The 17,261-nt window shown below is 33.8% G+C and overlaps 1 protein-coding gene across 4 annotated transcripts in view; it reads right to left on the reverse strand.

Annotated features, from left to right (window-relative positions):
* Positions 1-17,261, reverse strand: part of LOC106478258 (solute carrier family 13 member 5-like) — a 33,216-nt gene that overhangs the window by 10,934 nt on the left and 5,021 nt on the right. Inside the window, exons 3-10 of one of the 4 annotated variants that reach the window (XM_022381834.1) lie at positions 12,098-12,213; positions 10,929-11,080; positions 9,005-9,068; positions 7,396-7,539; positions 5,003-5,122; positions 4,539-4,622; positions 1,130-1,237; positions 324-504 (exon numbers count right to left, since the gene is read on the reverse strand). In XM_022381834.1, coding sequence (XP_022237542.1) covers positions 324-504; positions 1,130-1,237; positions 4,539-4,622; positions 5,003-5,122; positions 7,396-7,539; positions 9,005-9,068; positions 10,929-11,080; positions 12,098-12,213 — 969 coding nt within the window. The remainder of the gene's footprint in view (positions 1-323; positions 505-1,129; positions 1,238-4,538; positions 4,623-5,002; positions 5,123-7,395; positions 7,540-9,004; positions 9,069-10,928; positions 11,081-12,097; positions 12,214-17,261) is intronic. The other 3 variants (XM_022381835.1, XM_022381836.1, XM_022381838.1) reach the window with 3 other exon arrangements.

Below are 17,261 nucleotides of genomic sequence, written 5' to 3' on the forward strand. Positions count from 1 at the left end.
AAAGTTTCGTCGGAACGAAGTTACGGAAAAATCAATTAACAAACGGAGACGAAACACAACTTTTAAAGATCAACTATCTTGTTTGCGTGATAAGTATAAGGAGATAAACTAATATTTGCATTTAAAATATGGTTAAGCTGGCTTTAACTAGAAAATAATTTGAATTTAGTAACCCATTACACACAATTTATAACTCAAACTAGAGATAATATCACTTCTAGATGTGTACTATATTTGTGCAACAAGGCAATTTCATGTTGAAAAGGATGACATATTCAATCAATAAATTTTAGAATTGCATCAAAATGATATTCAAACTTTACCTCTGAAACTTTAGCCAAGGAAAACCCTCCTCCTAAAATGAACAAAACTCCCCACGGCAGTTTGTTCTGTGCTGTTTTCCAATCCAGTAATGGTGGGCTAGATCTCAGTTGAGAAGGCTTAGCGGGAATAATAAATAATAGCAAAGCAATAAAAATAGCTGGAGTAGCGTCATCGATGTGTCTGGAATGAGAAGTAGTGTGTTTTCAGTATTAAATATTCAGCAACTTTACAAAAGATTAAAAATACCTTACCCTGTTAATGAGATATCGGGAGTACAGTTCTTCTGAATCCTCATTGGATTTTGAAGAGTTCTACTTCCTTGTGTTGAAAGCCTTCTAAGAATTTGCATATAAGCACTTTTTAGAATATTATTTTAAACAGCTGTTATAAAAAATAGATTTCATTATTAGTGAAAGGTTGAAATATTGTACAGTTTGTGGATAACTGAGGTGTCTCTATGAGAATTAGGTTTTATACCATCACCTAAGGGAGAATTCTTATAAAGAGTTCACAAACACACTGGCACTAAATGAGTTTTAACGTATAAATGGATGATGGTTGACTAATGATAAATCTGATGAATACTAAACACCTCGTTCGCAATACGCTTAACATATTGTTCTCAATGGAAACTAAACACCCGCTTCTTAAAAAATGTGACACATTTCTAGGTAGCTAAGTAACCCCAATTTTGATGAACTGACATTTTCAAAACATCTTCATGAAACGATTTTTTTAAATTCTTTTTTACTCGTCTTCATAGGAAATTGTTTTATCAAAAGCAATAAAAATACCACAAACTCACACATCAGAGCTCAAAGCAGGACCCCAGCCGGGTAAGAACTCAGGATCTCTCATGAGCCACAGCAGTATCAGTAATATAAACAGTATTAACACAGCAGTTTCGTGGAAACTAAGAAGATAAATAAACACATCACTAACTCTACATATAACATAATAACTCCAATTTTGTATTTCACTGAGCTTTATTTTAACTCACACTAGCAAAAAAAAAAGGAATAAAATAACCAGAAGTCACTGTATTTACGTTATCTTATAGTATCTGGACACTGTTGTAAACCTCCTTAGAAGAGTTAATATAAAAATACAAACACGTCTATCCTTGTTTAGTTCGACTCTATTTAATAACTAAAAGCAAACCAGAGTGGAAGTCGTACCTTATTTTGCTTATTAACCTAAATTTTATTCTGATGGAAACGTTAGACCTATCACAAGACGGTTCTAAGCCGGTTTGACGACTGAATATAATTGCCAAATATGCTTATAATAAACAGAAATGGGTTTGTTCTTTTTAAAAGTCGCTTGAATTTTTTTAAGAGTCGCACGTTGTGTTTTTTTTAGGATTGTTTTACTCAGAAATCGCTTTTTTGTTGTTTTTGTATTTTTTATAATAGCTGACTTCAACACAGTAAAATAGCTTTAGTGGTAGTTTCGCCGATTGACTTGTTCAATGAACAGCCTACGCATCATTACAATTTTAGAATCACCCTATCCTCACTCCTGTTCAATTAAAAAAACACGCCCACAATCGTGAACTTTCTGCCACGCCCACTTAACACCTTCTGATTAAGCTGTGCAAATTGTCATTTTCAGGGTAAGCCATAAAAGAGCAGTTTGAAAGTCAGTACCGCTTACTCGCTCGGCGCTGCCCTTCTCTCTTTACTTTCTACTTTTTACTTTTACGTTTACCTTTTTAAATTTACAGCATTAATTTCCTGTTTCTCAATTTAAGCCCATATTCCTAGGCCACGCGCGGGGTGAAAGAGGATTGCTTAATCTTCGAGCACCCGTGATTAGTAATTATTTCTTCTGAAATAATTATTTTTAAATCAAAATACTGCCTGAAACAAACGAACGAACAGTACCGCTTATTTTAACAACAGTACCGCTTATTTTAACAACAGTACCGCTTATTTTAACAACAGTGCCACTTATTTTAACAACAGTACCGCTTATTTTAACAACAGTACCGCTTATTTTAACAACAGTGCCGCTTGTTCTGGTCTTGTTTCGAATTATTCTTGGTTTGAACGATAGTGTCGCGAGACATTTTTCGCAAAAATACAAAAACAGAAAAGGCACTTCATCGGATGCCAAGCGATATGTGTGTGTGTGTGTGTGTATACAGTATTTTAGTAATAAGTATTTAGGTTTTGTTGTTGTTTTCTGATGGAGCTTGGACAGAACAAAAAAGAAATAAAAATTTCTCAGCTAGTTAAAATTTATAAACAACGAAATATTAAAACTTTAATTCTGGCTTTGTTTTAAAATTAAAACGTTCACTCCAAGATGGAACAAAATATTTTAAAATCTCAATATGATTAATTATATTTTTCTTTCCAATATAGGCTGCAATGTTTTCTTGTTTTTGTGCTCTTTTTTTGTTTTTGTCAAATTTTGCGCAAAGTTATTCGATGAATATCTGTGCTAGCCTTCCTTAAGTTTGAAGCGATAGTCTAGAGTTCTAGACTCTAAACGGAAGGCAGCTAGTACACTCACTCTCAGCCAACTAATGGCTGCTCTAATCGAATACTGGGATTTCAACGTCATTCTTATAACGTACTCGCATCCTCAAAGTGATATTTTTTTGGGGGGGCCGTAACGGGCGCGAAATATGTAACCTCAGATAGACAGTTCAATAGGTTAACTACTGGGCCACGCACTGCCCGGCCGTAATATTAAACATTGTAATAATAGCCAATTTATGCATGTATAAATGAAACATTTCTTTGTATATGTGTAAATATTTCTAAAAGTTCATATTATAATGTTTTGTACACACTGTAAGAATAAAAAAAAAGAGTTTTATATTCTGACGAAAAAAAAAAAGTAAAGCAAATAAAGAAAAACATCTATTGTAAACAAACTCTACCTAAAACATGTTTGAATAATAATAAAAAGACTCATTTTTTTATAACTTATAACACTGTTTCAGCAAAAAAAAAAGAAACAAACACGTAGTCTTAAATTGCTTTAAAGCACAATATAAGGGTACTAACAAGAACAAAGGTATCTAGAAAGAAATCCAGAGGATTACAAGTGTTACAATAATAATCTAATCAAGAACACCTAAGGGTAAAACAAAATACGCAGCCTAGATAACTAATGAATGAATATTTCCTGTAAAATTCTTATCAATGCTATTAGTGTAGCTACACACCCACTCATTTTCTTGGCGCACCTTTTTCCACACCTCAGCTATTTTTGATTAGATATCATTTTTGTCAACACACACCAACAAAACACAATAAATACGAAAATGACACTCGTTAGTAACCAACATTAGCCTTAGGATCGCAACCCTATCATTCGGAACAGACCTGTACTTTACAGAACCAACCAGATTCTTTGAAATATATGGTGGTAGTTTTCCTCTCTAAAACAGTGTTAATAGCTTCCTTTATACTAACGCCATGAAATTTAGATTAAAAGTTTCTTGTCATCATTCCCATGCAAACGGCACAGCCGTATCAAGCATCATTAATTATGCTAATTTCTTAAGCTAATATCACGTGACGCTAGCTAAAAAGTTGGCACTGAATAATCAACAATAACCGTCCACCTGTACGATTCTTTTGAAAACTTCAGCTAGAAACTGCTAATCTAGTATGCTTGGCCTGACCAATACTTTAAATCAGCCGTTTCTAATCCGAATCACAAAAAACTAAAAACAGGCCCCTTTTACACTTAGATGAAGCTGTAGTAAAAGTGTTAGACCGATAGATTCCGTGACTTTTGCGTAGACGTGCGCAAAAATGTTCGTAAATTTGAGCGATTTTTGTTGAATAACTTTGCACATCTGGCTTACATTTATACCAAATGAGACTCGTAATTGTAGGTTATAAAGATCTATTGGTGAAATAGATTTAAAAAAACAACATAAAAGTTAAGTATGTCTTTCTATCAAATGAAGTTTCCGTACTTTTGGTGCGCAGAAAAAAATAGGAATAAACTCAATCACAATTGGGTGGTGATAACTAGCCGCCTTCTCTCTAGTCTAAATCAGTGACGGCTAGCGCAGATAGCCCTCGTGTAGCTTTGCGCAAAATTCAAAACAAACAAACATACAAACCTATATGTAGATCTGCGCTAAAATTCGGAAATAAAAGTATTATTTGAACAATAATATAAAGTAAAAGTTTTTGTACAAAATCAGATAAACATGTTTTCTTTCTGAAAGAATTTAGCCTCACCTAATTTGATCAAGACTGTTGTATTTTCGAAGAATAACTTCTCTCACAGCTTCGCGTTTTTTTCCATTTTCTTTGGACTTGCAACTAAAGTAATAAATCATAACAATATTTTATTTTAATTACTTTGTTTTCAGCTATGGTCATAGTCTCCAATTCTGTCAGTTTTCTTTCTGACTTTTATTTTGAACTTTTAATAGGTAAGGTACCAATATTTCATCGATATCTCAGCAATAATTTGTTACTTTTGTTAACAGAAATTTCAAATAATATAATTTCATTGATAAAAGAAACTGTGATTTTTACAGAAAGTTATAATACACAGAAGAATATGATTACTGGTTAGTAATGACCAATAATTAATTGTTAAGTAAAAAGATATAAATATATTTCTCCAAAATAACAAACTATTTTCAATGAACAGTTGATACTTTTTATTGTTGTTTTTAATGAAGGTTTGAACTTACTAAGTTCCAGTAAAATAGAAAAATAGAAACCACCATGCGACCAAAACATACAACAACATCCCAGGTACGTTGTAAACTATCCAAGATCCATATGTAATGTCTTTAGACTGGGGAAAATAACTGTAAAAATAATGGAGCATGCAAAAAAAATATGTATAAAAAATTATAATGTATTGATCAAGTTTTAAAAATAAAGACAAATTATTGAAAACTTGAGCGAGTGTTTATCATTTAAAATCCGTGATGACAAAATAAACTGTACAAACAATAAGTTTAATTAGAATTTATAATATTTTATTTAATACATGGTAAAATCAGTATCATAAGATAACACAAATCACATTCTTGCATTCATTTGTATGCAAATAACACAAATGATGACTCTTTCTATTATTAGAGATGGAAATGATTGGTCATTTAACGTTCGTTCGCAAATGAACAATTGTTGAAATTTGCTTCGCGTCTTTACAATTCATGACATTAGTAATTAGGGCAGCACTTACGAGACACATAGTCAGAGGGGACCATACGCGTGTCGACAGCAGGCACTAAGGAGGGGGAAGGAATGGGTAGATACAATGATGTCATCAGAGAGGGTGCGTTGCTAGGCAGCCGTGGCAGGCGGCCACGACGGACGATTATGTAATAGTTCAACAAAATGTCACCAGAGGATGCATTGCTAGGGGCACTTTGCTAGGCCTCCATGACGTCAGAGAGGATGATGCACATGCCACCTGTCAACGTGTCTGAACATGACTGTAATTCATTAGTTAATTACATTTTCTGACCATTTATATGTAAATCTTCCTGAAAAATGATGCTTATTTAAATATCATGCAATAATTTAAACTTAATGTTTGACTCTTTAATTATAAGTCAAGCGATTATTTCAAAGATGTTCAGTAACATGATTATAATTTAAAAAAACAATCTTGACACATTATTTCTTTTAACAATTTATTAATTTTCTCACAATAAAGATTTTGCAATCTGATCTACATAAAAAGACGCGTATATTACGGATGTATTTACATGAAAAAGTTTCACAACAAAATCATGAACAAACATATCATTACCATCTCTGTGAGATCCAAATTTAGATAGGATGTCAACAACGATGATAAGAATAATATATACAATATTGTCCACACATACACACACAGACGTTCCTTACAGCACATTTTTGGTGTTGTAAGTTTACATTTGACAGTTCTTATATTGAGATTATGTGTAGGCAGTACTGATGGTTCAAATTATTCTCATTTCTCATCGTACCTTATTGAACATCTGGCCTAGATTCAAACGATTTGAATACCCGTTTGTTATTCTTGTAAGAATAATTTTGACTTAATGTGTTAAAACGTGTGATTGTAAAGGAATTGATACGAGTGACGCGCAAATAGATTCAAACCCGTATCACTTTCTTTACAATCACATGTTTTAGCACATTAAGTCAAAATTATTCCTACAAGAATAACAAGTTAATTAGCTTTTGTTTTCATCATGATATTAAAAGCAGAAAGGAGTGTAGGAGACATAAACCAAGTACATGCGAAACTTTTGGTGGGCGTTTCTTTGTAGTTTGTAATTACATTTTCAAATTCTGTATTCATAAGGTAAATTACAGATCATATTGAAACCATTTATCATGGAGGTAGAGAAGATACATTACAACTCAAAAGCCAGACTTTGTTACCGTAAAGCCTTAGGTCTTTTGTTGTCTAACGATTTTGTTGCTTTTACAAATTTTTGGGTCTTTCCTTTGCTATCAAAGGATATTTTAATCTCTAAGAAGAAAACAAGAAAAGCTAATCGGCCTTCCTTTTATTGCGACAGTTAGTACTTTGCTGTTAGCTCTAGTTTTGCGTGCGATTTCATGTGTTTAACCAACGAAACATTAGCTATGTAACATAAACTGTTATAAATATGTTTATGGAATTTTTATGCAATGGAACTATGAAAACACAATTCAGTGGTTTAACTCAAACATTAAAAATAGTCAAATTAGTTTAAATCTAAATAACACAAATTCACATGACTGATGTAAGTATCTTACATGCTGTTAACAAAGAAACGCGTTTAGGTTTAATAAAGCTATGTGAGATCTTACAGTTGTCATGTTGCCAACGTATTCAGAAGACAAAGTTTAAATGCCAAATATATTTTTTTATAAATATAAGCAGATTTGTTACATAGAAAGTAAACAAAAAAAAACAAATGATAATTCATTGGCATTTTCCTTGCTGTTAGATAAATCAGTGCGTAAGTGTTTTAATTACAATACTATTTAATGCAATCTTTTGTTATATTTCATCTATAGAGCACAGTGATTTACAGAGCGAAAAATAAAAAATTTGTAAACAAGAATAATTTGAAATACAGCATGCTCTTACGTGTCATAAAGTGCCTTGAGAACGAGGTTAGGTCCCGTGCCGGTCAATGTACCTGTTCCACCACAGTTGGCTGAGAAGGCTACGCTGAGCAATAAGACCTTGCGTACTGTTGAATGATGGGTTGGTTGCTGGTTGTTTATACTGCTGTCAAATAAAAGGTCATCTAGTAAATCTGTGTATTATGGAACCATCACTACAACCGGCCCCCCAGTGGCACAGCGGTATGTCTGCGGACTTACAACGCTAGAAACCGGGTTTCGATACTCGTGGTGGGCAGAGCACAGATAGCCCATTGTGTAGCTTTGTGCATAAATTCAAACAAGCAAACAAACACTATAGCCGAGAGCAAACTTGGATTTCAAGCTGTAACGTATTTATATGTTTGTGTGTGTGTGTGTGTGTGTGTGTGAAGGATTTGTTTGTTTGTAATTAAGCACAAAGCTACACAATGGGCTATCTGTGCTCTGCTCACCACGGATATCGAAACCCGGATTCTAGCGTTGTAAGTCCGCAGACATACCCCTGTGCCACTGGGGGGCGTGTGTGAAGGAAGCCAACAAAATCGACTGAGATATGACCTCGGTATCCCCATAGCTAGTTATGGACTTACATCGACCACATCTTATACATCGTTTAATACACCTACTGCACAACTTAAGAGTAAATGGATTAATTCATAAAGTGTTTAATTTGATACATCAAGTGGCCAATTTAATATAGCTAGTACGTCACTTAATACAGCTATATAAACAAATAAACATAGCATATGGATTAATTCATAAAGTGTTTAATTTAATACATCAAGTGGCCAATTTAATATAGCTAGTACATCACTTAATACAGCTATATAAACAAATAAACATAGCATATGGATTAATTCATAAAGTGTTTAATTTAATACATCAAGTGGCCAATTTAATATAGCTAGTACATCACTAAATACAGCTATATAAACAAATAAACAGAGTATATGGATTAATTCATAAAGTGTTTAATTTAATATATCAAGTGGCCAATTTAATATAGCTAGTATACCGCCTAATACAGCTATATAAAAAAAATAAACAAAACATATGGATTAATTCATAAAGTGTTTAATTTAATACATCAAGGGGCCAATTTAACATAGCTAGTATACCACCAAAGACAGCTACAAAATCTTACATGGATTAAGTCTTAAAATGTATCATTTAATACGCCATCTAATATAATATTTATGCCAAGTGAAGTATTCTTCATACTCATATTTTAGTTAGGTAGTTTCTTATTTGTATTTGTATATGATGGAAGGTATAAATAACATTATACAAAAGATTCAATACAGTGGTTATTTGATTAATAGCAAAGCCATATTGTCTATCTGTCGTGTTCACCATGTGGTATCGAACCTCGGATTTTAGTATCATACGTGCGTAATTATACGGCTGATTCACCAGGAGACTTCAATACAGTTACTGAAATGTTGTCATAAAATCAAGAAGAAATATAAATCAATAGAAACAACGTGAACGTCTCGTAAAGCAACAATGAAAACATGTCACATACAATGTCCAAAATCCTTTTTAAAAGAAACATTCAATCTAACAAGGAAATTAATTGAAGTGAATACCTGTTGGTTTCTTGCACCATTCCATTATTGAGCTCCATATTGCTGCCATCTGGTGGATTGATTTCTTAACAAATACAAATAAAAGTTCCTGAAGCACAAATAATCTTAACATACATTACATACTCATATTTTCTTTCTTTTTTCTAATATTTAGTAGCTTCTATTCCAAAAGAAACTAACTAAAAAAATATTATATCCATATAATATTTTCTAAAATATTTGAAGTTAAGGAAATTGCAAATGGAGATTTGTAGCTTAGAAAAATGAGGTATAAAAAAGTCAGAAATTTTATCATGTTAATAATACCTATCGCTTTATAATGTTCATAACGTTCAAGTGAAAGTACTAGATTTTCTTAAAACGAAATCAATTTTTAATTATATGAAATTAAGGTGTTATATGTACTAAGGGTTAATTACAAATGTCTTGGCAAAATTTCCATAGATACTTCACTGTAGAATGTCAACTCTCAACACCATGCTTAAACATACCAAAGACATGGATGTTAATTGGAGCTGCATCAGGAATCTTGACAGGTATGTGATTGAATGAGCTTACCCTGATTCCAGTTTATTCAGCCATTTTTCTCATGGAAATGTCCATTGTATTAAAGATGTGACAGGGAGCTTCTAAGCCTTCGTCAACTTTAGACTTTTGTTTACCATTTTGCTAATTATACTTGAAAATATTCTTTTTCGGAGCGGCAGGATTTTCTTTTTGTAATCACAACTTTCATATTGCGGATGAGGGCATTGATCCAGATTAAGTTGAGTGTGCTTTGTAACAAATTATTGTCGTCAATGCTCTGCTCTAAAGCACTTTTTTCTTTCATGGAGAACATTAAAGGCTCTTGTTTGAAGTGTTATGTCCTTTGGGTCTACATTGTTTAATAATTGCACTATATGGATATCCTTCTTCCAAAGAAGTATGAAATAATCCATCAATGGTGTTATTGCATTGTTATGGGATCAATAATGTGCGGTGAATCAAATACAGAGGTTGAGTACGTTATATTAGAACTATTTTGAAGCCTACCACGCCATTACAGCCCCCCCCCCCATCGACACGTCAGTCATGCTTTGTCTGACAACTGTGCACCTTGACGTTAGGTCTACAGCGTAGTTTCCATTGCAAAAGCCTTTATTGTAATGCTATCATGTCTAAAGTATATTATTCCTTCTTTCTTGCTTTTCATAATCTACCTCGTGTATGAGGAAGACGGTTACCTAGTGCCTGTTTCAACAGTTCAAATCATAAACACTGCATCTGGTGACTTGACCAGTGATTCTTCAAATGGAATACCATCTCTATGAGAAATGCAGCGGTTGAACTAGGAAGCAGCTTGTGTCACCTTTCCAGATGGAGATCCTTCTTGATTATGTTGCATATTGTTTCCTGGGGCGTGTGAACAGCTTTTGCCACAAGCCTTTGTGTTCGTGGATTCTAACCTGTTATAAGAAATGCCCCACGGGGATCCATTTTCCTATATTTTTCAATGTCATTAGGTAAAAAGGATATCTCTGTCTTGAAAATTCTAAATCTCTGGTCTGAACACATCTTTATAATATGAGTGTATGAATATTTTGCGTCTGAAAGGGACGTTACATAACTTTTCCAGAAGCGATTAGTTTTCGGTTGCATCACGAATTGCCTTACAATGTCAAAATGTAGCTCTGATACAAGCCGTTCCACCGCAATTTTATATCGGCTATTGCTGCCAGGTTACTTACTCCTCTGCACAATGAAAATCATTTTATTACAACATATTCAATTCATTCTATATAGGTTCTATACATATCGTCCATACATTAGCATATAAACAGCGTATTATTAAGTATGTTTTAAACCACTTCTATATAGACTTAGACAAGACAGACAATCTGAATTCACAGGAATAGATAGATAGATAGATAACCATTAATACTTTTCAGTGAGATATTTTCTTTTCTGGTTTCCTGTTCATCAGAAATTTCTTCTAGCACAGCTTCAACAATAGGTACCATCATAGCTGTAGCAGCTGTGTTACTGATCCACATGGACAAGAACATTGTGGTCAGCATGAATCCTAGCATCAACCTGTAAATACAAGATGTATGAGAACATGGAAGTGAAAACCAATCTTAACACCAACCTACAAATACATGATATTAAAAATGTTGCTGTTCTCATTGTTCCCTGTAAAAGATGTTCGAAAACAGTCAATTTAACCTGGAATTTATGACTAACCTGCAAATACAACATGTGAACAACAACAAAAAAAGGTGGTCAGCATTGAACACCTTCTTCAACTCATAAGCTCAAGATGAATGGCTAATTTATAAATCTGCGTTTTTTGGTTTATACATAGAGACGAACTTTTAAGAATAACATGTAGAATATAAAATAGATTGAATTCATTTATTTGTTTATTGCTAAGCAAAAAGCTGCACAGTGGGCCGTGCTCATCTCGGGAAATGAACCTCGAACTTTAGCATTAAAAGCTCTCAGGCTTACCGCTGAAACGCACAGGGAAAGGCTTGATTCAACAAATAAAAAAATTTATTTACATTCGCACTTCTCAGGTGATTACATTGTATGACTTTAATTCACAAATTGGGTTAATTTTTAATCTGTAATAAATAAAACGATTCGTTACAGAACTTTATTTTACGATAATTGCAAATTTTCCTAATGAAGAACATTTTACTATCTTTAAGAATTTTCGGAATTGCTCTTACTTTTACCAGTAATGACTTTATGGCCTTACAATGCTATAATCCGGAGTTCGATTTCCCGCGATGGAAACAGCAGTTAGCCCAACGTGGTTTTCCCCAGCAACAGATAACACTTTTACCACATATTAAGGAAAGATTCTATGTTTTATCTCTACATAAATATTTCTTTATAATTCACAAACCTTAAACTATATTTTTCCCAGGGTTGGTCCTAATGTTCAAGAGGAATACTGAAAAGAGCACTTATTATGATTACAACCAATTTTATTCTATTAGTATTTGAAATTGTTATATTGCATTAAGAAACTTTAACCCTACAGGTAATTTATATAGATATATATAACAAACTCTAAATTATTTAATTATAAACTTATCTTCCCATCTCAAGCTTGTTCCAACCCATAGTAACACACGCAGAGCAATCCTCTGATGAAGATTACAGTGTTCCACTGCTGTTGCTACCATTAGTCCTCCCACGAACATCATCAGCGTTTTCTAATGCAAAATAAATATATATATGTGTATATATATATATATGAGTTATAAAACCCAATTTAAATGTTATTTCTTTGTAAGAACGGTGAGAATGTTAGCATGTTACTCGGTAAACATTGCTTTATATGAAACATTTTTAGGTTCAAATCGAATAAAACGAATATGTGTAGAAGATGTTTCAAAATTTCTTCACCAACTTCTCTATACACGTGTTACACTATATAAACTGTAACTGCGATATAGCCCCCCAGTGGCACAGCGGCATGTCTGCAGACTTACAACGCTAGAAACCGGGTGTCGATACCCGTGGTGGGCAGAGCACAGATAGCCCTTGTGTAGCTTTGTGCATAATTAAAAACAAACTGTGATATACACTAATAGATAATATAAACACATCAGGTTTTAGCAAAAGCCGATTTGCCGTTAAAAATTATTGAAACAATTGTCAAAAATGTTCACAAATATACACAGTACTTGTCGAAGAATTAACATATGGTGGAACGTATATATATCCGTCTAAGACTAATCTAGTAGCTGACGATTTATGGGCGAGTTAACGATTATGTCTTCATAATCGAATCTGAGATTAGCAATCAGTTAAATAAATTTAAAGAAACGGATGTTTTCTTAGACAGAGTTTAGTTTAATTACTCCACCAATTGATGTTAGTAGAACTTTTGTTTGTCCTCGTTTTGTAAAACGTTGTGTTTTTTTTTAATTAACCACTGAATCATTGAAGCCACAATAAATTATTGTAGTAGTTTAAATCGTTGGTGGTATTTTTTTTGTTGTTTTTTTAGTGGGCTTCACTCAAGATAACTTTTGGGCTCGTCCTTCAGTTTAATTAGTAGAACACTCACATTGTTTTTGACAAGTCTTCCGCTGATTACATATTCGAGGCATGAGGTTAAATGTCAAGGTTTGTTTACTATCTGTTTTGTGAAATGACTCTGGGGACTGTTACCAAACACTAGTATATGTATATTACTTCTACCATAGCTATAAAGTGATTGATTTCAGACTTGCGCATAAAAATGATAATGTTTAAGCCTATTTTGTTTGTTTTATTTGGTAGGTTAAAAGATAAAAGGTTTTCGTATCGCTGCACCATATAAATGCAACACTGCTTTAGAAAAAAGTTTTATAAGACATAAATACAAATTATAAAGCTAATAACAGTTTTTACTGCATTGACGTTTTGGGCTTTTCGTGAAATTTATGAATTTCAGTAAAAAAATAAAAACACTACAATTTCATAAGGCAAAAAAATACTGAACAAATGTAGTTACAGTATTGTATATTGTACAAATGTAGTAAAAGTATTGTCACGTATGAAGATTTTAAAATCTGTAAAGTAGTTATAAGGAAAGTATGCAGTTAACATTTCGACCGTTTTGACCTATGAAACGTAAGAAGTTTAAATAAACGCACAACTTTCTGCAGGTTGCCATAAAAGGTTAAGAGAGTGTAAGTCATAAAACACCATTGGTATCAGTATATGATTAGACAATATCAGCAGAGAGTAAAGACGAAGCAAAGTTTTGATTTCTTCCACAAAGCATTTAAACATAAATCTGATCCTAATTCCAATGAACAATGTTATCTAAAAGACTGCAAGTGATTTTAATCAAGTGATATTAAACTTTTTTTGATTGTGGTTGTGATCTTCTAGAATAGGTCTTCATTTGTTTTGTTGTAAAAGACATAGAAAAAATACAGATAATTTCTAAAAATATCATTCAAGACTCAAAGTGGTAAAAACAATAAACTACTGTACTCTCAGGTGTACTGATTGCCCTTCAGAATAATCAGGTAAACCAAGAGGTTAACAGAATGTTCGACAGAAAATGCACGCAGAAAATTTGAATTATCTAACCATAACTAAATTACAGAATTGAGAAGAAAAAAGTAACGAAAATTGTACGTTTCACAAGTACTTCATTTATTAACGACCATGGTTTTGCCAGTAAATGCATAATCAGGTACAGACTGAGATGGTTTGTAAACAGGCTTATATATGCTTAACCAAAACCCGGAAATAACCTTGACATTCACCTTAAATTTGAAGCAAAGAAAGAGACTGTGCTGACAAACACACAAGCAAGCACACTCTCTCTCTCACACACAAACAAACACATACACAAGGGTGAAAACATAATCTCCGTCCACACTCGGTGGTGGAGGTAACTACAAGTTACACAATAATTTTAATACATATTAATAATGTCCAGACATGAATATATACGTGCCTATACAAATATATAATCATAATGAAACGATATTGGTTGGTTTGTATTTCACTCAAAACTGCAAGAAGTCTGCCTGCACTAGCTATCCCTTATTTAACAGGGATATACTAGAGGAAAGGCAGTTAGTCGATAACATCTACCACCATATCTTGGGCTGCTCTTTTACCAACAAATAGTGAGATTGACCATGCGGCGAGCATGTTCGGTGTCGGGAACTCGAACCCACGACTCTCAGATTGCCAGTCGAGTATCTTAACTACCATGCCATACCAGACATGAAAGGAGAGAAAAATAATATCATATCATATACATAAAAGGCATAAACAAAATAAATTTGTTCAATATATGGAGTAGCATATGCATACAGGTATAAAAAATGAAAACATAAGATGTTTTAATACATATGAAAATCTAGAGCTCCATACCATAACAACGACTGGTCAAGAAAGAAAAAGTATAAATCAATGATACATTCTAATTCATATTAAAGAAATATATTTTTATATTATCTATAAACCAATGCTATCACAGCAATGAGAGAGTTTACGTAGACTTCATTAAAGACTGGACACAAGTTTCATATCTATAGACTGACGCCACCATGGAAGAGAGAAAGCTACGAAAAAAGTTTGTTATCTTGGACATAAGTTCCAAAAAGAGATTAGTCGGAACTTTGATGTAGGATTGATATTAAGAAGACGAGAAGAAATACAAGCAAATGGCTGCCGATTTACCGTCTTCATCTATAACCAATTATCGAAGTATTTTTTGTTTTTGGTTTCGAGAATCACGATGAGTTTGCAAAAGTTATCCAATTAAGTGTCAGATCTACTTGCGTTTAGATGTGTACCCTATTTGAAAAGTCGTAGAGATACCAAAATATTTGGTATAAGATCCCCTGGCTCACAGTAATTTGGCAGACAGAGGAAATACAGCATCTATTATTAAACTATGGAAGCTTTAGCCAATGATGGCTGTGCTGATAACCCCTGATACCTGGTTCTGTGGTGGCCAGACCTTCCTGAATGAGCTTTGGTAAGACTAGCTCATAGAGGTTTTTTGGCTTCATAATGTGGTGGTCCTTCCATTGTGTGATGGTATCTTTTCTCATTCTGTCACTTGCCAAAGGAACATTTCAGGATCCTATGCTGAACCTGTGAAGGTTCAGATGACTCAAGCTCACTAAGGTGTTCTGTTGATTCATGGTTGGATACCCTTTGGAGGGCTCTAAAGAGGTGGTGATTGTGGTATATAGATCAATTTCTGCAGACAACTCTCATCGCAGTTCAATAATTGCTATATGATTCTCAGTGGTCTGAGATGTTGAGACCTCAGGAAACTTCAGAACTAAGCTGGTCACATTTTCCGAAAGAGCATGCTTGGTCACAGAGTCGATAAGTAAAACATCTTTAACTATGAACGCTGACTCTGCCTGGCTGAACTTCGGGTCCACTCCTGGAATCTTAGGGATTGCTGAGTAGTCAGAAACTTTAGGTAAATCTCTTAAGAGAAACTTTGAGAGCACTCTCTTTCCTTTGTGGTGCACGAAATTCGATTGAGTGGCAGCAACGAAATAGCTAGTGGGAACAAGAAGGCCAGAAGGGAAAAGAATATGATTTTAAGTTGAGAATGTCAGTAATGTATGATAAATCGTATTCTGATTGGTCAGAATGTCAGTTAGAAGAGTTAAAGTGGTAATGTCTCAGTTACAACTCTTTGGCCAAAAGTGGTCTTTAGATACAGAATGTGAAAACTATTGTTGTGTTACATTCTACTCTCATGTATATCACCTGTAGATTGTTGTTGTTTGGTGTTTTATGGCACAAGGCAACGAGGCTATCTGCGCCAAACAACCAGTAAAAACAGTGAAAGTAAATTAGAGTAAAATGTAAAAATACAGTGAGTTAAAACCAAAATATGTCCAAAATTTGGATAAAATATTTATATACAATTAAAAAGGCCAATAGTGCGTAAAAAATTAAAAATACAATCTAGTCGGACAGTGTCACCATCACCGATGACACTGTCCAATGTCAGGGGTAAACTCTTACGAAACACATGTCTAAAACGACGGCACGACAGTAAAATGTGGGCTGTTGTGACTTGAGTGTCACAATGGCTACACATTGGTGGGTCAATACCAGATAAAAAAAAATGATGAGTTAAAAAACTGTGACCAATGCGTAGCCTTGCCAGAGCAACTTCCTCCTTCCAATCCTTATGGAAGCAAGATGGCCAAAGACCAACAGAAGGTTTGATCCGAAAAAGCTTGTTATGACATTTCTTACCCCAAGTCGACTGCCAACTGGCACAAAGCCGCGCCTTGCAGACAGGATCATAGTCCATGTATGGGACAGGCACGGCCGTGACGGCGCCAGAGCAGATGGACTTAGCTCGGAATAATAAACAGAAACTATTAATAGTGAAGCAATTAAGAAAACTGAACGTCATAATAGACCAGCTATACTTGTAATCACATAGGGCATTTATCTATGCATTGTCCCAAGAAAATAAAATATGTAAACAGGAAACAAAGAACTTAAGGACAGTGGTTAGTAAACGAGAGCAATGTTCAAAGAAGGAAGTTTTGAATCCCAAGAAAAAAAACACAAAAAAAGCCATTAACTAAACCAGATCTGCCAAACCTAACACTAAAATTTAATGGTGTGAAAGTAGTAGTAGATCCTGGGGATGACTGAAGAAATATCCAACATGCGTTTACATATATATTGTTACACACATATATTGTTGATTCTTACTCTCGAGAATCTTCTACAACTTTGGAGAATAGGCGGGAGT

This window comes from Limulus polyphemus, unplaced genomic scaffold (genome assembly GCF_000517525.1).
Source record: "Limulus polyphemus unplaced genomic scaffold, Limulus_polyphemus-2.1.2 Scaffold194, whole genome shotgun sequence".
In the NCBI taxonomy this organism is placed as follows: Eukaryota; Metazoa; Arthropoda; class Merostomata; order Xiphosura; family Limulidae; genus Limulus; species Limulus polyphemus.